Source organism: Ursus americanus, chromosome 18 (assembly GCF_024610735.1).
Source record: "Ursus americanus isolate L20-20 chromosome 18, mUrsAme1.1.p, whole genome shotgun sequence".
NCBI classification, from domain to species: Eukaryota; Metazoa; Chordata; class Mammalia; order Carnivora; family Ursidae; genus Ursus; species Ursus americanus.
This window is the reverse complement of record NC_142144.1, coordinates 6,199,838-6,220,094: the sequence shown is the minus strand read 5'-3', so window position 1 is coordinate 6,220,094 and position 20,257 is coordinate 6,199,838. Positions and strand designations below refer to the sequence as shown.

The following is a 20,257-nucleotide window of genomic DNA, read 5'->3' as shown; positions in this document are numbered from 1 at the left end:
CTTATCAGTAAAATAAGGGTGTCTTAGTGCCTAGACTCACAGGGCAGTTGAAGAAAAGTCAACGACCCCACAGAACGGAGTCTGGTACATTGTAAGTTCTCGATAAATGCCAAGTGCTTATTATCTCAGCCTCTGCAGATAAATCTGACATTAGTCCTCTTCCAGCCAACAGGGATTTTATCACCATACTATATGTTCACCAACAGCCAAAGAAACCACTGTAACCCCATGACGTTTCCCCTTCGAACCCTGAGGCTTAGCTCAGAGAGAAGTATCTTCGTGACACTCACATTATTTCAGCAATTATCAAGCAAATATTTTCTGAGTATTCAGTGACTCCCAATTCCTCATCTCATATGTCGCTGGCTTTGGAAACTGAATCTAAGCTTCCTTTTTTGGTAAAATCAAGGTAGAATAGTAATGACTGAGATGTTTTTAAAGGGAAGTGGAGAAAAGCCTTTCTAAAATGTGCTCGAGACCAAAAGGCCTCTGGGCCGGCTGGCTGGCTTTCTCTTCTTCTTTCCATCCCTTCTGCTTCCTTCTTTCTTCTCTCCTCCTCCTATTGGGGTTCTTCTTTCTAGCTACAGTGAATCCCAGATCCTTACTGTTTCATGTTATGGGGAAACACAATGGATTCATTCACAAACAAAATAAGTCATGCAGAACGACACATGCACCCAGAGCGCACGAGAGAGACAGGATTCCAGAGCAGAACTTACCCCACGCTTTAGGCTCCGGAAGCAGTGGATTTTGGGTTTGGAGGTCATGAACTCGTTGAAGCGATGGGAGAGGGGTTCCTTTGGCTGCTTGGGAGACTGGGGGCCGTTGGGAACAGCAGAGGGTGAGGCAGAGGCAGGGGGAGGAGGGGGAGGCTGATGGGGGGATGTTAAAAGGGACATAAGCTACATGTAAGATGGAGCAGTGACAGAGTAAAATCAGAAACAAGAAGATAAGACACAAAACAAAAATAAGCATCAAATAATATTTGAAATCCAAAGCAAGTAAAACACAAACGATTAAATATTTAGGCCATGGTCCAAAAGAAAACATGTAGAATATGACAAAAGTGGAGGTTTTAGTAAGTAAGGCAACGGAAGAGGAGTGAGAAATCTCCGACAAGAAGCTCATGCAGGCTGTCCCATGCAAACTACATTTCCGATCGGTTACTAAGCTCCGATTAGTTACTAACTGGCTACACCAGTTAAGGCCAGAAGGGTAAAGATTTCTAAACCACCTAAACCACCAGAGCTTGATGAGAGAACATAAAGGACCTCAGATGCCAAGGTTGTCAAGACAGCAAGACAGTCTTTGAGAAATTAAATATGCAGTTATTCTCCAGAGAGCGCAGTACTGCTGCCTTGACCACACGTGGCGCCCAGGTTCACGCATGCACCTACGTACCACGCCACCAAAAGAAAACACAAAATGTTCATGGAGTGTTAACATGAATTCAAACACCAAGTCATTAGCCCGTGGAAACGATTTCAATCAGAGCTGCTGATAAAGTGTTAGAGAGATCCCGCGCAGCGCCCCCTCTCCCAGCCGAGGGGACCAGGCAGCTGGCGGACTTAGCAGTGAAAGGCATGATGGGAAATGGCCGAGAGGTCAGTAGAGGTCAGTGTTAGTGTGGGTGACACGAGTCAGGTGGCAATGCATCTGAAATAAGACAAATGGCCATGGCAAAGGGACCACCACCAAAGAGAAATCATGGTTTAAAATAAAACAGCACACTAGCTCTCTTCCGCGTTCTGTGAACTACAGGCTTACGTTCTTAAGTTTTGTTTTTTTGTTTTTTTTTTTTTTTTCTTTTAAGACTAACAGAGAAAGTCAAAATCTCACTTTATAAAACTCATTTCACACTGGGTCCAACCATCAGTACCTTATTTTTTTTGATGAAGGGCCACAACTTTCCTTTGGATTTGCCACCAAACTTGAGCTCTGGTTTGCCTTCTCCTCGGGAATTCGAAAGGCTGTTATCCGACACAGTGCGTTTCATCGGCTGTGTGTAATCCTCAAATTCAACGTCCCCCGGAGGCTCAAACCCGGACTTATAAGCTTCTATTACCAGCTGGGAATCCTGAAATTACATCCATCACACACGAATGCATTCAAACACGTGCATATACTTTTCGCACAACGAATTATGATGGCCTCATACAGATGTTCTCGTAAAGAATTATATCTCTATAGTTATCTAGAGAATTATATCTATATTGATTAATAACAGATTTTTTTCTAGGAATATTTTTATCATTAGAAAGAATTATTACTATTCGTAAAGCTATATGTCTAGCTGAGATGGGAAGATCTTCTCAATAACCATTTTTCCACAGTTGGAGAAACAAATATTAAGTAAGAAGGACTTTGCCAAAAGCAGAAAAAAATGGGCCACTGTTACGCACTTCCCTTGAAAAGTACAGGAATACAAAGTCTGGTTCTCACCAGGAGTTCGTAAGGCAATTTAGCACACACAAAGTCCAAGCAAAGAGTAGATAATCTCTCTCGCTTCTTTGGTTCATTGTGGCTCAGGTATATTAATTTATTGCATGATTTTTCCTTATGGATGCATTTGTTCATAGATCTTCCCCCACTTACATGCAAGCTCTCTTCTGTTTTTCCTCCACTGTATCCCCAGACCTAGAAGGTGCCCGGCGAGAACCGTGTGCAGTAAATGTTTGCTGAATAAATCAATGACCCCAATACCTACTCTAGGCTGTGATTCTGCTAGGAACTCTGGGTGCTACACCTTCTCAGGGTCGGGCAATGTAGACAAACGTATAAGGCAATCACAACCATAATGTCATAGATAGAGAGATAGAGAGATAGATACATAAAGTATTAGCAGCACATGTGATTCGTAGTAACATTCAAAGTCAATGATCATCTGACTTAAAAAAAAAAACTAGAGAAGACAATCTGGAAAGATCTCACTTCTTTAAGACAAGCCCACATTTTGGGATGTCATAGCTACTTTGGTTACTCCTTACTTTGTAGATGGGCCACCGACTGCTGATTGTCTTCCAATAGCCAACTCCCTTTCCTTCTTAGGAACAGGAACCCTGATTTTAAGTTGGGCACCTTGCCACCCACCTAAAGGCTTCATTCCCCAGCCTTCTGTGCAGCACGGGGTGGCCACCTAAGTTTTGACCTCTGAGATCTCAGAGAGGTAGACAGGATGGTGTGTAATTTTTTTTTTTTAAAGATTTTATTTATTTGTCAGAGAGAGAGAGAGTGAGAGAGAGAGAGCCCAAGTAGGGGGAGCAGCTGAGCAGAGAGATGGATGCGGGACTCAGTCCTGGGGTCCTGGGATCATGACCCAAGCCTAAGGCAGAAGCTTAATCGACTGAGCCCCCCAGGCACCCCTGGTGTGTAGGAAGACTCTTTAAAGGGATGGCATGGCCCCTTCTCTATATTCTGCTTTCTGGAATTTGGATGTGATGGCTGGAGCGCCAGAAGCCACACTGAGTTTGAAGGTCACACATCAAAAGCTGTGAAGCAGGAGAAGCCCGAGTCCCTGAGAACTTACAGATTTCTGTCCGTGCCAGGGCTGGACCCTCTGCCCACAGACGTCTTTTACGTGAGAGAAAAGACAAACCGCCTTGTGTGAGACACTACTGTTCTCGTTGCATGCAGTTAAATGTATGGTCTACGGATCTACAAGCCCAGGTGTGCCAGTGACTCACTGATGTGCTCTAATGGAAACACGGTCATTTGATATAAATGGAAATCAACCACACATAAATAAACCAGTTTGAACTTTTAAGTAATCATGTGATTCTGAGACTGCATTAAGAGGGAGAGGGGACATCCGGTTTGTTGGAGGAGAGGGTAACAGACCTGGGAGCTTTCTGTCCTCCTATCCCATTTAAATAATTATTCGATCACCTCTTTCAAGTCTTTGCTCAAATGTAACTTCTTGGTGTAACACCCAGACCCACCCCCTTGGGGACTTCTTAACATCCTTTCCTACCTCATTTTCCCCCAAACGCTCATCCTGTTTTAACACTCTACATAAGGTTCTCATTTATTTTGTTACTGCCCGTCTCTGACTTTAGAGCTGTGCCTGGCACTTGTGAGTGCGTGAGTGAGCGGATTCAAACATGTGCCAGAAATGGTGCTTGTTCTAGAAATAAAAAGCACAAGGTTGTGGCGGGGGGGCTTAAGGGAAAGAACATAGGTTTGGAACCAGATAGACACATTTACTATGTGGCCCTGGGCAGGGCTGCAACCTCTCTGAGTTCAAGGTTCTCCTCGGTGGGTTGTGGTGAGCACGCCACGCATGGAAGGAAGTAGGTGGTCAGTAAATGTTCAGGGAACCATTTCATAAAAATACCATCTACGTTTCTCAAAATGAAAATTTTGAAGGAGGATGTACCATCAACTAAACGTGAAGAGGTAGAGACAACGAGCGTGTGATCAAAGGAAAACCAGAATACAAATAGCAAAGATCAAAGCAGCAAGACCACAACTAACTTTGCTAGGAGCTGAATTTGCAAAAGCAGATAAACTTGAGACACGCCTCGAGAACAGAGGAAGGGAACGTGCAAGGAAAGATGATCTGAGGGATTAAGAAATATCCGACCCTTGAATTCTCAAAAAAGAGCATGAATGAAACATTCATTCAAGTAAACACCTGAAGGAGGCTGAGGGAGTGAGCCATGCAGATATCTGTGGGAAGAATATTCCAGGCAGAGGGAACAGCATGACAGGAGCACACTCGGGAGTTTTTGAGGAATACGAGGCAGGCCACTGCCAGTATAGCACTGGGGAGAATACCGAATAGGTGACGTCAGAGAGATAAATGGGGAGGGGGGGTGTTTAGATAGCTCAGGCCTTTGAGGCCACAGTGGCTTTGACTTTTCCTGTAAGACAGAAGCCCATGGAGGGCTCTGAGCAGAGGAGACACATGATCTAACTCACTGTAAAAGAACCCCTCTGGTCTCTGTGTTAAGAATGGGTGGGGGGAGCAAAGGTAGGGAGACATTAGACATCTCCTGCAGTAATCCAGGCTCTTCCTGCACAATCCAACTGGACGGCGATCTTGGAGTGGGAGGGTAACAATAGAGGTGGTGAGAACTGTGTGGGTGCTGAATGTATTTTGGGGGTAAAGCCCATAGGATTGGCTAATAAATTAACACAGGTGTCAGAAAAAGAGGGTATCAAAGATGACTCCAAGATCCGTGCAACCAGAAGGATGGAAACGCCATGATGGAGACGGTGAAGACCATGGGAGGTGCAGGTTTGGCAAGAAAGATCAGGAGCTCCATTCTGGATATGCCAAGCTTGAGGAATGAAGCAGACAGACATCCAAGTGGAGAAGCCACTTGGCAGCTGAATGTATGAACCTGTCGTGGCGGGGACAGGTCCAGGCTGGGAATGTAACATGTGTGATTCAGAGTTGAGATGGGACTTAATGCTCCAACAGTCTATGGATCACTCCAAGGACCGAATGTGGAGAGTACACAGGTCCAAGATCAAAGCCCAGGGGTACTCCCAAGTTAAATGGTAAGAAAAAGGAAAACAAGAACAAGCAAAGGAGACTGAGTCAATGAGGAGAAAAGCCATCACAGTATGGTTGCCTGGGAATCAAGTGAAGGAAGAGCAGGTAGGAGGGTGGTCAAGTGGGGGACGGTGCTGCTAATAGTTCAAGTTCTTATCCAAGAACTTGAATGAAGACCTAGAAAAGACCCTTGGATTTAGCAACATAAAGGTCATAGGTGAAAACGAATGATCAGTGATAAAATGGGAAAACAAGGTTCGCACAATGGGACAAATATCCTATAAATCTAGGTGCTCACAATTTGCTAGATAAAACTGATCAAGGGAAACCATCGTTCAGACATGATCTTGTAAAATTGTGAAGTTTCAAGGAAGAAGACATTTCTAAGCTTCTAATATAAGAAATTAAAATCAGGCTTGTTTCAGATTTTAATCAATGTCCGAAGTCAATGAGGCTTAGGAAGAAAGTCAAGATTCAATAGAGGTGAAGGCTTACCTTATAAAACTCACTATTATTATTTTCCTTTAAAAGACCTCTCCCCACAGTCATTGGTGACTGTTGGCATTTTAAACAGGGTGATGAGACAAAGCCTCACCAAGACTATTTCTTGATCTCCCTCCATGAGCCAGGCATCTATGAGCCACCAAAAGACTTTGTCCGAGGGGCGTCTGGGTGGCTTGATCGGTAAGCATCTGCCTTCAGCTCAGGTCATGATCCCAGAGTTCTGGGGATCGAGTCCCACATGGAGATTCCTGCTTAGTAGGGAGCCTACTTCGCCCTCTGCCCCGCCCCCTGCTCGTGCTTTCTCTCGCTCTCTCAAATAAATAAATAAAAATCTTTAAACAAATAAAGTTAAAAAAAGACTGTCTGAAACTGAGGGGCAGAGATGTCCAAAATTGATGAAGTAATGGTGATAAGAAGATGGAAAACTGGACCACATGGATACATGACCAGTCACATGTGTCTCAAACAAGTCATGTGTTCAGCAAAAGGACTGTCTCTCTTTGGACATGCTTCAAGGAGATAAAACCATCAAATAAAGACATGCTCAGCTTAAGGAAAGGATGGTTTGATCACTTGCGACTACTTCTTGGCACAATGTAGTTTTGTGGGGGAAACATCACTGATTAAGAAGCACCAGTAATTTCCCCCCAAAAAGTTAGCTGAAATCACTGAATAAGGAGGCTCTAGGCAAACAGATGTTAACAAAATAGAGACTGAGGAATCCTAAAATCAAAAAAATATGCCTGCTACTGGAACTATTCTTCCTACAACACTTACCATTTAACACATTTGGAAGTATTTCTGCACATTGGGTCGATAACAATTTTTTTACACAGATGGCCTTAAATATGTTAGTACACCTAAAATGTCCTTAGAGCAATGAAGAATCTATATGCTCAGATATGTTCATACAGGAAAGACTACTTTGATCCCTTGCCTAGACTCATTTTAAGATGCTCTTATGACAAAGAATACTTATGACATCGCTTTTTGTTAAATATTTGATTTCGCAAGTTAAAAGTTTGTAAAAGCCTATGCTGGTGTCCTAGTTGCTATTTTTGTTGAGGGAAATAGGTTTCAAGGAAAGGAACCCACATGAATGACACGGGCCCTAAGTAGTGTCCTCTGACAGAGACGACTGTATCCGGAAGGGGACATGTGGCAACACCCAGAGACACTTTGACTGTTACAACCCAGGGAAGGGTGCTATTGGTATCTGGTCGGTAGAAGCCACGGATGTTACTAAACACCCAGTCGTGATCAGGACAGGCCCCTACAGTAAAGAATTATCTGGCCTGAAATGTCAACAGTGCCGTGAAGAACCAGATCCCAATGTGGGGAGTTACTCAGCCAACTGACAGGAAAACACTTCAATTTAATTCTGCAATGTCTCAGACTTACCTGTGTTTTCTGGAAAAGAAAGTTGAGAGCTAAATCCAAAACACCGAGGGCCGAACAGAACACTCAAAACTGGTGTTACTATTGCTGCAAAATACTCGTGAGCACTGGAAGCAACTACCCATCGCGAGATGATTCAATGAGGTCACTGTGGATGGCGGCGAAGAAATAATGGAACCAGAAATCCTTCATTCGAGATGAAGTCCAAATGACAATACTTACATTCTTCTGATCGATGGATTCAGCTGCCTTTACTATTTCATCCAAGCATTTCCCAATGATCGGAATCACCTGCCGGTCAACCTCCGCGTAGGTCTTCATCGATTCCCCGATCCGCACTATCCTCCTTTCTTCCATCTCCTGTATTTTCTGCAACATTAGATTTTTTAGGAAATTAATTTGGTCCACTGCGACTCACGGAGGTTGTTTCCAGCAGCACTGTCACTTCAAGCAAATAGTCTGGGATGGAAATAGGCCAATCGGTAGGGTTAGAGCTACACAATCATGATGATTATTGCCTCCATCTTCACCAGCTCTACACATATTTTATGAGTTGTGGGGCTGTCCAAATGTATACTTTATAGGATTCCATTCCAATTTCAGTGAGAACCCCAAGCTCAAGTGCTTTTATCATTGACGCCGTTTGGTGATACATTTCAAACATCTCCTCCACCTTTGATTGGGTATTTCGCTCTACCAAAAGCCTGGTGTTGGTTAATGGCCTCAACCCAACACAGGCTGAGATGTAACTCGTGTATCTTCCGTCTACAAGCTGGAGGCTCTTGTTTGCTGTGTGTGTAGACACTAAAAAGCAAATACTTATTTTTTTCTACAACTGGACCCAAGTTGTAAACGATTCCCAAAGTGGGAGAACACGTCTACAACTTTTCTCATGCCATTTCTGACAACTTAAAGTACCCAAAAGAGAAACAATCCAAAGAAAAGGACTGTCATTTATTCAAATCCTGTAACTGTAGGAATTCTGCTCGGACTCCTAAAGTTAAGTTGGCATTTTATAATCCGAATGGTCCTTCTAGCAAAGAGGGCACTAATCTAAGAACTGCACTTCTAAGACTGGCAAAGAATGGCTGCAAGGGCAAACTCAGGACACCTGCGAAGGTCACTGATTAACCTTGACATTAACAGTATATTTCATCTTATTGCCAGTCAACGCTTGATCTGGACGCTTTGTTTGTTTGTTTGTGTTGATATGTTTTTTTTTTATTTTTATTTTTTTTTATTTTATTTTTTTTATTTTTTTTAAAGATTTTATTTATTCGACAGAGATAGAGACAGCCAGCGAGAGAGGGAACACAAGCAGGGGGAGTGGGAGAGGAAGAAGCAGGCTCATAGCGGAGGAGCCCGATGTGGGGCTCGATCCCATAACGCCAGGATCACGCCCTGAGCCGAAGGCAGACGCTTAACCGCTGTGCCACCCAGGCGCCCCGATATGTTTTTTTTTTAAAGTAGGCTCCATGCCCAGAGCAGAGCCCAACATGGGGCTTGAACTCATGACCCTGAGATCAAGACCTTAGATCACGAGTCAAGTGCTTAACAAACTGAGCCACCTAGGAGCTCCCTGGATGCTTCAAAAGTGACTTCAGTTTGAGGAAATTTAGAATTTTGTAACTACTCAGAATATAAGCCCAATCATGATTCCCAAGCCACGTGTCTCTAAAGGCAAAGCCAATCTGAGAGACCTGAATTACTTACCTGAAATATGTTGGGGATGTGAGTATGGTAATATTCGTGCTGCTCGTGGTTGAATTTCTGGAGAATTGATGAGTAATCTGCTTTGCTGTCCTCTGCCATTTGGTGACGTGCTTGAGCTTGCTGTCGCGCCTTGGGGCAAAAAATGAGAGTACCCCTATGTTTACATATAATAAGAGCCTAGAACTGCAAACCAAAGGGATTTGCAGTCAAATTTACCTTAAATGTGTTATATTTAGCAGGTGTTATAGAAATTGTTTAGAATTTGAATTTAGTTTAGGTAAGGATGCGCACCCTAGTTTTTCACAAACCCTACCATTCTCTATTGTCTTAACTTGGCATTACTTTCTAGTTTGACACAAGAGTCCCTATTCTTTATTGTCTGCACTTGGCCCGATTCACATATTTATGTTACCTAGATGGTGCTGGTGGGAACCTATGCTCATATATTTTTATAATATGTACATATATTTTATAGGATATATATATATATAGCTTTTTTTTTTCCTTAAGGAGGGGATGGGGGAAATCCATAATTTTTTTAAAGATTTTATTTATTTATTTGAGAGAGAGAGGGAGGGAGAGCAAGCACACAGAGGAAGAGTGAGAGGCAGAAGCAAGATTCCCCACTGAGCAGAGAGCCTGACGCAGGGCTCGATCCCAGGACCCTGAGATCATGACCTGAGCCTAAGGCAGACACTTAACCAACTGAGCCACCCAGGAGCCCCATTCCATAAAAATTTTTATCCAATTCTCAATGGAATTCATGAATTACAAAGGCATAGGAACCCTGATCTATATGGACCTAACACTCTCACGATGTTTATTATTATTATTTTAAGTAATCTCTACTCTCAATGAGGGGCTTGAACCCAGAGATCAAGAGTCGCATGCTCCATGACGAGCCAGGGAGGCACCCAGGTGTTTACTTTTAGTATATAGTTTAAAGAAGTAGCAAATATGGCACCCTCTTTGTGGTTTTTGTTTGTGTATGAGTATGCGCTATTTTGTGTTTTCCTGCATTGATTTTCTCCTAAATAATCAACAATAAAATGCATACATTTGTTTCTCTCTTCTAATTCGTATTTTGGTTAATCACACACCTACATGAAAGGGGCAACTGTTGATGAATTGCAGAATCGATTTTATTTTTTAATTAAGAAGGCCCCACACCCAATGTGGGGCTTGAACTCACAACCCCGAGATCAAGAGTCACACACTCCACTGACTGAGCTGGCCGGGCGCCCCGGCAGACATGATTTTAAAGCTTGAACAAGAATGCCTGTAAACTCTGAAGTCATCCACAAATACCACTGATGGTTACGCTGGTGATCCCACCTTGGATTCATCTAGCGCTTTGGAGATGTCTTGAGAAATATGGCCTCCTGACTCTCTAACACAGTCTGAAGTTCATGCAGGGCAAAAACTACCCCCTGCCCGATGAAGAGGTGGCTTGGCCTGCAGGTGACTTGGCCAGCTACCACACCGAGCCAGAAACACAACAGGAAAAGGGCCTTGTTCCAACATAACTACGGGAACTTTCTGTTTCTTTGTTTTTTGTTTTGTTTTACCAAACCCACTCATTTTTTAAAAGGACAAAAAAGAACACGGACATGTTCAAAAGTCACGTCAATGCCCCACTTTCTGTCTGAACATCGGTAGCGCCTACCATCAGATTTTCTGCATCTCTGTGTTCTTTATGGTTTCCTGCCTCCGTGACTTGGAGGCTTCACCTGATTTTCACTTCCTTGACACGTTTCACTCATCTGCCTGTTGGTGATCACCACGCCCAGCGTGGTCATTCAGAGCTGCCTCCTTCATTCTCTTCCGGAACATTTCTCAGACAAAGATTAACGATATAAATCTTTCCAAACTGATTTCCTTACTACCTGAGGTTCTTTTAGTTTCTCAAGGCCTTTAGGATCTCAAAACCATTTTTATCCACTTCTCATCTCCCCTTGGTGACTTCGGCGGCCATGTTCTTCCTCTCTGTCGGCTTCCTGTTAACTCCCTTCCCGACCATATGCTCTGGCTTCCGCTTCTAATGTGTCCACTAGTAAATATGTTAACCTGGTCCCCAAAACGTGAAGTCCCCAGCTACCCTCGAAAATCCATGCCTTTCCAGTATACACGAGCCCTCCTCTGTTTAAATAATTGCTTTCCCACCTCCGTGCATACCATCTGTTCCCCTAATGCTTCCAACACAAAAAGCCTTTAACTCTTTCAATTACTTAGAGTTTTATCCTGGATCACTTTGTTATGAATACGAGAAAGAAAAAAAAACCCCAGGAAACTCCCAGGTAGACCTCAAATTTCTAAAAGATTCTCCATTCCATTTACAAACCTTCCTCAGAAACAGTCTTAACGAAATTCAAGGGGGGGGGGGTTTGTTTCCTCATATCCTTTGTAAATGAAAGTAACAAGTAACAAGATGGGGTCCCCTTATTTATTTTGGAGAAATTATTCTAACTCGGTGAATTTTTAAAATAGCTTAAGCTCTGAAACAGAGAGCAGAATGTCATCATTATGCATGTGTATGTATGTACATATGGACACGTACACACACACACACACACACACACACACACACCACGAACAGATACGAGCTTCCTGACAATAAACCCATCATACTAAGCATGGAATGCTTTACTCATGAGAACTGGGGGCGCCCTGCCGGAGGTAACCCACCAACATCTGGTTGGAAGTGGCAACGATCCTCTCCTCTCAGTTCCCCTAAATCTCTAATTATAATGTGTTCACTTGGGTTATATAATTGCTTTCATAAGCATATTAACTCATAATAGTTTCCCGATGCCCTTTACAAGCTTTACCCGCGGTGATCCTGAAACCTAACTGGGGACCACTAGATGGGAACCGTAGAAGCTGAAATCAGGAATGACACATAAAACTCCAGCCCTGGAACGCTAGCTGAGTAGAAGAAAACAAATCAGACATACGTCAGAGAGAACGAGCCTACCTTTTACGTGAAAGAAGCATGATGTCTCTGGGAGTTTTTCTTGAATGCAAACGTGGACATAGGTTGCAAAGTGTATGTATTCCTATATAGTCTCTGTAGGCATTTTCCTCCAGTTTCTCACTCCCCTCACCCCCCCTCACTAATACGATAGAGAAGCACTTAAAAGCAGTAAAATATTTCCGCACATCAAATTCTGCAAGGCTGAGGCAGCAAGACAGGACGGTCTTGTTCTCAATCCCAGCACTCAGCTGCCTTGAATTAATACCCACTTTTGAATCCTGGGCCCAGAAATGTGCCATTGTTCTGACCAAGTTTTACTATGGAAAATCTATTTTTGTTTAGTAAGCTGTTATGTTTATTTTGCAATAGAACTTAGAAGGAGTCTTTCTCTAAAACTAGCGCTGAGTCAGTTACTCATTACAAATACATTTTTAAAAATATCTTTAAAAGTGCTTTCGAAAACTTGTCCGGAGTAACTGGTAAGTAACTAGATATTTTAGAGAGTGCGTCTCCCAGTCTTAGGCTAAATGAAGATCATGAAGATCAGTCTTTCTCGTCTCTGTTTAAGTCAGTCTAAAAATAGTGACTATTATCTTCAGGACGTACTTCCTTCCCAAGCCAGACCAAAAGCTGTATCTTGCAATTAAAGTTCTCATTCTAAGAATACAAGACACTGCATCTTATAGCAACATGACTGTAGGGCAGAGGGAAGTTCAGAGGATTTTTTTTTTTTTTGAGTCAGTCATAGAATTTAGAGAAAATATTCTAAAAAAGTCCAGAATGACCACAGTGGCCTGAGGCTGTAAATCACAGACATCTTTGAATACGCTCTAGACCACTTTCACTGTCAATCAGAAAGCCTGAATTTAAACTTCAGAATTTTTGACAAACCCTTGGGAATCTCCCCAAATAAATCCAAACAGGCCTATACCGCTTGAGCGTGACTTCACCGGCTCTTCACACGCCTCCCCCCCCCCCCCCGCAATGTTCTATGGAAATAAAGTTGGATTGCCCAAAAGGTCAGAGTTGCAGTTTCTAAATAAAGAAAACAATAATTTAGAGGCTGAACTGCCGCTTGATGCTTCTAAGTCCTAATGGGTTTAAAGATAAAAATACTGTAATCCATTTAGTTAGTTAAATTTAGACTATTAGCATTGGCCAAAATGCACGGCGACTTCCTGTTCAGTTTGGTGTTTTTTTTTTTTCCCCTTAATATTTCAGATATTAAGGGAGAAAACAACCCCGCTGGCTGAGTCTCAGCTGTCACGAGCAGAGAACAGGAGGCGTACTAAGAAACGTGCTCGCTTTCATGTGGGGCACACGGTTGCTTTGCTTAAGAAATTATACACACGTCTTTTCTCGGGGCTGCTCAAGGCTTTTGACCTTTTCACAAAAATGGGCCAAAATGCACTAGTTCCTTTTATATATTTACTGTAAATAAATACTGCGATGCATTAATTTTTTGAGCATGGCCTCAGACCTCCCACATGTTGATAGACACTGCTGTTCCTTAAGTGATAACCCATTTACAGCAGCAGCGTTCAGAAGTTTCGGGGAGCCATTTTTTTCCTTTGTTGAAAGATGTGATAGAACACATTTAAAAGGCCCGTCCTTTACTCCCCAAAATCGGGGGACAGCAGTGAGGAATAATTTACAGTTACCACTGGTAGCTCAAACGACAGTAAAGGTTCTCCCGGGCAGCTGTACTTTGAATGTTTTATTTCATCATTATCATGAAAAGAAACCAACTGTATTTTAGGCTGGACGGAGAAGGGGGCTAAATCGAGATTTTATTTGGCATTCATGATTTTGCACCACTGCCCCAGGCTGTCTATAATTATTATCCAAATAGCTGGAGATCAGGGGCAGCTCCCCCCGGGGGCAGATGGGCTTGACCGCCAATTCCGGGATCCAGAAGGGTTGAGAAGCCTGGACTGGAGGCACGGCAAGGATCCAGCAGGGCTCTTGGCTCCAAATTCACCCCTCTTCAAACTACCTGAGCCACTGACTTAATATTGTGGATAAAACTGGGGTGCCTGGCTGGCTCAGTCGGTAGAGCACGTGACTCCTGATCTTGGGGTTTGTGAGTTCGAGCCCCATGTTGGGTGCAGGAGAGGTGACTTAAAAAACTAAAGTCTTCAAAAAATATATTTTGGGTAAAATTAAACTTATAAAATTTAATAACCTGGGTTATCCGGTCTCTCTGCATCTTTAGTTCTTTTTTCACCTGATTACAAAAATTTGCTTGTTGCAAATAATTCCAATTTACAGAACAGTGTGGTTTAGAAAGTAAAAGTGCCTGCCCATTCCACCCTCTGACAATCACCGGGAACGTGACAACCTGGAGTCCTTAATTTGTGTTCTGTGAAAACACTGAGAGCAGATAAGGCAGGCTGGGGCAAGTCACCGGAAAGTTCCAGAAACACAGCTGCAGTTATGCCACTGAATGACACCAGCACATTACGACGATCCCCAATCGACAGCTGGCACACTTGGTGACTCTGAGTGGCAAGGAGCTCCGACCACTAGAGCACCCTTCCTTTGGACGCGGCCGGGTTAGTGAGAAGCGTGCACGCTTTGGCAGCATATGAGGGAGGAAGGAGCCACTGAATAGTCTGACCTATTTTCTAGGTATTTTTGAGATCCCTAAAAACAGCAACTGGTGGAGAATCCCTGAAAACTCTAGTTGGTGTACTGGATTTCTCTAGGACTGGTCAGTGAGTAGGAGTAAAACTCATCTACCCTAGTCCTTGACTCAGCAATTCTACTTCTGGGAATTTATCCTCAGGAAATCATTTCATTCATTCATTCATTCATTCATTGATTCATTCATTCATGTTTACGTTTATTTACTTTTTAAGTCCTCTCCACACCCAACGTGGGGCTCAAACTCACAAACCCCAAGATCAAGAATCGTATGTTCCACGGACTGAGCCAGCCAGGCGCCCCACTAATGAAATCACTTTAAATGTTCACAAAAGATATCCATCACAGTATTATTTATAATAGACAAGAATTTGAAACAAATGCCCAGTAATGTCATTGGTTAAACGTATCTCATATCCTTGATGGCCTAAGGTGCAGCCTATAAAAAAAAAATTGTAGAAGAGTATTTAATGATTAGAGAAAGTGAAAGCCGTATGTGATTTAAAAACATTTTTTTAAGTTTCCAAAACAGTATTCACAGCATAATTTGATTATTGTAAAAATAAAACATTAATAGTGATCACTTCTTACAAAAGTGATTAAGGAATATTCTATTTCGCCAAAAAGATTAGTTGAAGAAACAAATTCTAATGCTGAATTCCAGAAACTTAAAAACTGAAGAGGTATGGCTTGCCTTTGAAATCCAAAAAGAGAAAGAAAGAAAGAAAGAGAAAAAGAAAAAGAGAAAAAGCTCTAAAAAGATAAGGCAGTAGGAGGGATACTAACAAAGGAAGAGATGAAAAAAATTCTCTGTCTGGAGCAATGTTGTTGTATGATAAACGGCATTGTTTAAATTTCCCAGCAAACTGTTGCTTCTAGAATACATTTTCAAATTCAGGACTAAGAATGCATTTAAAAATTCCTATTCAGATGGAGTGCTGGGAGTTTTTGTTGGAGCCTTCCAGGCCTGGGACTTGCCAAAACAATGAGTCTGTCTTTGATAAATTATAAAGGCAGCTAAAATACAAAACAGAGAAAAACTTCAAAATAAGTTAACCAAAGAAATATGCTTGAAATATTTCAGCAATTTCCTGATTTTTTCTTTTTTTCACAGTCTTAGAACTTCTAGCCCCAGGACTGTAGGTTACTTTGGTGCACAGTCAGTGAAACAGAAGGAGAGAACAGGGGAAGATAGCAAATGAGACCAGCATCTCAATCCCACACCAGCCATTCAGTTGCTAAACAGTTTTAAGAAAAGGCCTTCTGTTCCCCTATACCCTGGTTGCCTTATTTGAAAAGTAGAATTTGAAATATCTATTTACTCAAGGTGAGTGACCATTTCTGCTAAAAGAGAAGCCAATGCTGATATTGTTCATCCACCGCCCCAAGTAGGCTGGACAAAAATTCGGTATGAGCTCAGACAGCTCGGTACAATATAAATCACGGTCTCCAAGACTTGTCTCCCTTCTCTTCCCTGGTTTCTTTCTTTCTTTTTTTTTTTTTTTATTCGACAGAGAGAGAGAGACAGCCAGCAAGAGAGGGAACACAAGCAGGGGGAGTGGGAGAGGAAGAAGCAGGCTCTTAGCGGAGGAGCCTGATGTGGGGCTCGATCCCATAATTCCGGGATCACGCCCTGAGACGAAGGCAGACGCTTAACCGCTGTGCCACCCAGGCACCCCTCTTCCCTGGTTTCTAATGCACGGTCATTAGCCAGAGACTTGCGTGTTCAGTTGTGGCAGGGGAGAAATTGATTCTCTCTTTCTCTTCTCCCTCTCCCTTTAACAACTGCCCCCCAGAATATGACACTCACAAGGTTGCAAATACGTACAGCTGAAAATGACAGCCTGGATTCTAGAAAGTTAAAGCCCAAATGATCATTCTCTGTGGCTGTGGTGCTGTTGAGAAGAATAAAAATACTGAACACAGTTCTAGAAAAGATACATTCCTCGGAAGAGGAAAAAAAAATAGTCCTGTTACATTCCCCAGGGAAAGAAAAGAAATACAGCTTCCTGTTCTGAAGAAATCTGATGTGTTTGGTGGTAGGTTAGCGGCTATGCACCCTTAGTCCCCAAGTCACAAAAGATGTTTAATCAGTAAGGTTTGATACTAAAAATCTTCCATGTGGCATTCAGCATATGTCATCAATGAGTTAAAGACGTAAGACCATACGCCCTTTATTGTAATGTCGATGTTCATTTTTCTGTTTTTCTTAAGCTGGGTGACACCAAACAAAACTTCTCTAGTGACCAGAGAAGATAGCAAGGAAGCTTGTTAAAGTCTCAGGCTATGGGGCGGAGTGAGGAAGTGCATCCTCTGAGAAACAAAATCTTAAGCTTGTATGTATTATACAGATGATACAAGAATACCCAACCCAAGTAATTAACATAAAAATTAGTCCCAGGTTGTCTGGAAGAAACCAATATAAAGCATTGCTGGGTTTCATATAATCCTGCTTTTATGAGATTCTCAGAGAAAAAAACCATCCCTATTGAAGACACACTCATATGAAAAAGACAATAATAATTATAAATGCACAAGGAACTAAACCACCATGAGAGGTGATACGATAGAAAACTTATCACCATAAGAACTTGACCTAAAAGAACAATTCGGAAGAAAATATAAAACAAGAATATTTAAATACTCTATTTATTTGAGAGAAGAGAGAAAGAGAAAGAGAGAGAGAGCACAGGGGGAAAGGCAGAGGGAGAGGGAGAAGCAGACTCCCCACTAAGCAGGGAGCCCGATGTGGGGCTCAATCCCAGGACCCTGAGATTATGACCTGAGCCAAAGGCAGACACTTAACGGACTGAGCCACCCAGGTGCCCCCCCTTTTCTACTTTATTTAGTTATTCAGTTATTTGAGAGAGAGAGAGAGAGCAAGAGAGAGAGAGTGGGAAAACAAGAATATTTAAAATAATTAAAGAAATAAAAGAAGTAATAGAACTCACAAGAAAATAATAAGACATTATAAAGATGAAAAAGAACCAAGTGGAATGTCTAGAAATAAAAAATAGTCACTGAAATTTGAAAAACGTCATAGATAAGTTAAATAATAGAATAAGTGAAGAAAATTCATGAAGTGGCTAAGAAAGTTACACAAAATGTAATATATAGAGATAAAGGAAGGAAGGAAGGAAAATGAAGCTAGGAGCACATGGGATAGCACGACAAGTTTCATACACATCTGCTATGAGTCCCAGAACCAACAATTGAAGAGAATGAAACATAGGCAACATTTGAAGAGTTAACACCTGGAAGCTTTTCCTACATTTACAAAAGGAACGAACTCCCATTTGAACTCCACGCAGAAAAAATAGAAATGAGAAAGTGTATACTTTGAAACATATAGTGATGCTACAAAACACCAAAGGGCAAAGACAAGGTCTTAACAACCAGGGAAAGAAAGTCAAGTCCCCTCGAAGGAATGCAATAAGTAGACAGCCGACTTCCCAGGAGGAACGATCAATGATAAAAGACAATGGGGTGATATTTCGAAACAGGTTTAGAGAAAATAACTGTCAGCTGAGAATTCTACACCTAGCTAAACTATCACACTCGCGTGAAGGCAAAATAAAGACATTTCAGGCAAATAATGAACGTACTGCTCACAAAAACCCTCATGGGAAAAAAAGTAAAACAACCTATCATCCAGGAAGGAGGAAATGTAACCCAGAAAGGAATCCTATGTAAGAAGCAACAACAGCGGGCCTGCTTTGTATGTCTACGGCTGTAAGGACGGATGGTAAACAGATGGCGCCTACGCATCCTAGTCCAGTACAATCCCCGCTTCTCCTTCTTGGCTCCCTGATACGGAGGCCTCCTGTCAATTGCTATTTATCATCTTACCCCAACTCACTATCACCTGCATAATTCCACAGTGGTTAACAGTGAAGAGCTCATTTAACATAATCTAGTAGTGAAGCCAGATGGTCCTCTGGCAAGAACTGAATTTGAGGCATAGAAATGTGCTTCAGTCTTGGCTGTACCATATCCAGCAGGGCCGTTTTAGGCTCATGATAATTCAACACCTTAGAGACTGACCCTTCTTATCTAGGAAGGGATGTAAGAATTCTACGAGGGGATTAAAACCCTTCTAGAAAATATAAAGCACTTTTCCAGTGTGAGTCTTTGGGGGAGGTGGTTCAGTAGCATTTCATCGGGGACACATTCATTCTGCCATTTGGCTTTTAATATCTGTCATAATCTGTTCTCATTTCATCTCTCCAGGAGATCCTACCCAGCCCCCTGTCCCACCAGGCAGGTCAACATGGGCAGCAGGTTTCCCTCAGAGCCCTGGTGGGGTTCTTTCCACTCAGTTGCTCTCTGCTCCATCTTTTCATTTTCTACACAACGTTCATCTTCACGCCCCAATTCCGTCCTCAGTCCTATCTCGACAACCTGTAATCTGCACAGAGCGTTTACAGACGCAGAATCCAAGAACGACTTTGAACTCCTAGTATTTGCTGCTTGGAGGACCAGGTGATTTTACATACGATGATTCTCATAAACCATTTTTTTTTTAAACTGCTCTTGTTCTAATTATCTTCACCATGAAGTCTGGCACATAACATATGATACTCCATCTTATTCTGCAACGGAAGTTTTCCTTGTCTCTCCATTTCATCATTATTGGCTAACCAGGGCCCTCATGAAAGGTACCTACTGCAATCCTATTGATGCTATGCACTCATTGTGCAATAAATGTTCTTGTGGGATGCCTACATGCCTAGAATGTCCAAAATATACTCAATTGATTCACCGTAGGCCGAAGGAGAACGGAGGAAGAAGGAGCCAGAAGTAAGCAAAAGAAGACACAAACAGGCAAAATACAGATGAAGAAAACAGTGTGGACCAATTAACTGCAGTCCAAAACCAGGCCTCTCCTTCATGTATATCACATACCACTGAAATCTCACAACAAGCCCTTGAGGTGCACGATATTATCCTTATTTCATAGACTAGGAAACACGCTCAGAGATGAAGCAAACCACCTCATGCTGTACCATTAGTAAGCGGTAGAAACAAGCTCTGAATGCACTTCTGTGTCGTAGCAAGAGTAAGAACGTGCTCTTGGCCAAGCAGGCCATTCACTATCGGTGAAAAGTAAAATATCTTATTAAATGATGGGGCGCATGGGTGTCTCAGTCAGTTATGCGTCCAACTCTTGATTTCGGCTCAGGTTGTAATCTCAGGGTCGTGAGATCGAGCCCTGAGTCGGGCTCTGCACTGAGCACGGAGCCTGCCTGGGATTCTCTCTCTCCCTCTGCCCCTACCCCCAGCCCCCAAATAAAACAGAACAGACTAAAATAAAATAATTGTATTGAGTTGCATATGAAAGCCTTTAGAACAGTGAGTGCCCAGTGCGTGAAGCTATATACACTCTCACATAAACATACCAATGATGAATATCGCATTATGTATTTAATTCATTTTTACTTCATATGCATATTCATATGTTCACATATAATATGAATATTCAGATTCATATCATTTTCATTTAAGTCACCTTAATCGTCAGG

At 42.3% G+C, this 20,257-nt stretch overlaps 1 protein-coding gene across 11 annotated transcripts in view; it reads right to left on the bottom strand.

Moving 5' to 3' along the window:
* FNBP1 (formin binding protein 1) overlaps positions 1-20,257 on the bottom strand; it is a 134,029-nt gene that overhangs the window by 24,269 nt on the left and 89,503 nt on the right. For 5 of the 11 annotated variants that reach the window (XM_045771266.2, XM_087869276.1, XM_045771261.2 and 2 more), the window contains exons 7-10: positions 9,116-9,244; positions 7,625-7,771; positions 1,880-2,077; positions 720-902 (exon numbers count right to left, since the gene is read on the bottom strand). In XM_045771266.2, the coding sequence (XP_045627222.1) occupies positions 720-902; positions 1,880-2,077; positions 7,625-7,771; positions 9,116-9,244 (657 nt within the window). The remainder of the gene's footprint in view (positions 1-719; positions 903-1,879; positions 2,078-7,624; positions 7,772-9,115; positions 9,245-20,257) is intronic. The other 6 variants (XM_087869272.1, XM_087869273.1, XM_087869274.1 and 3 more) reach the window with 2 other exon arrangements.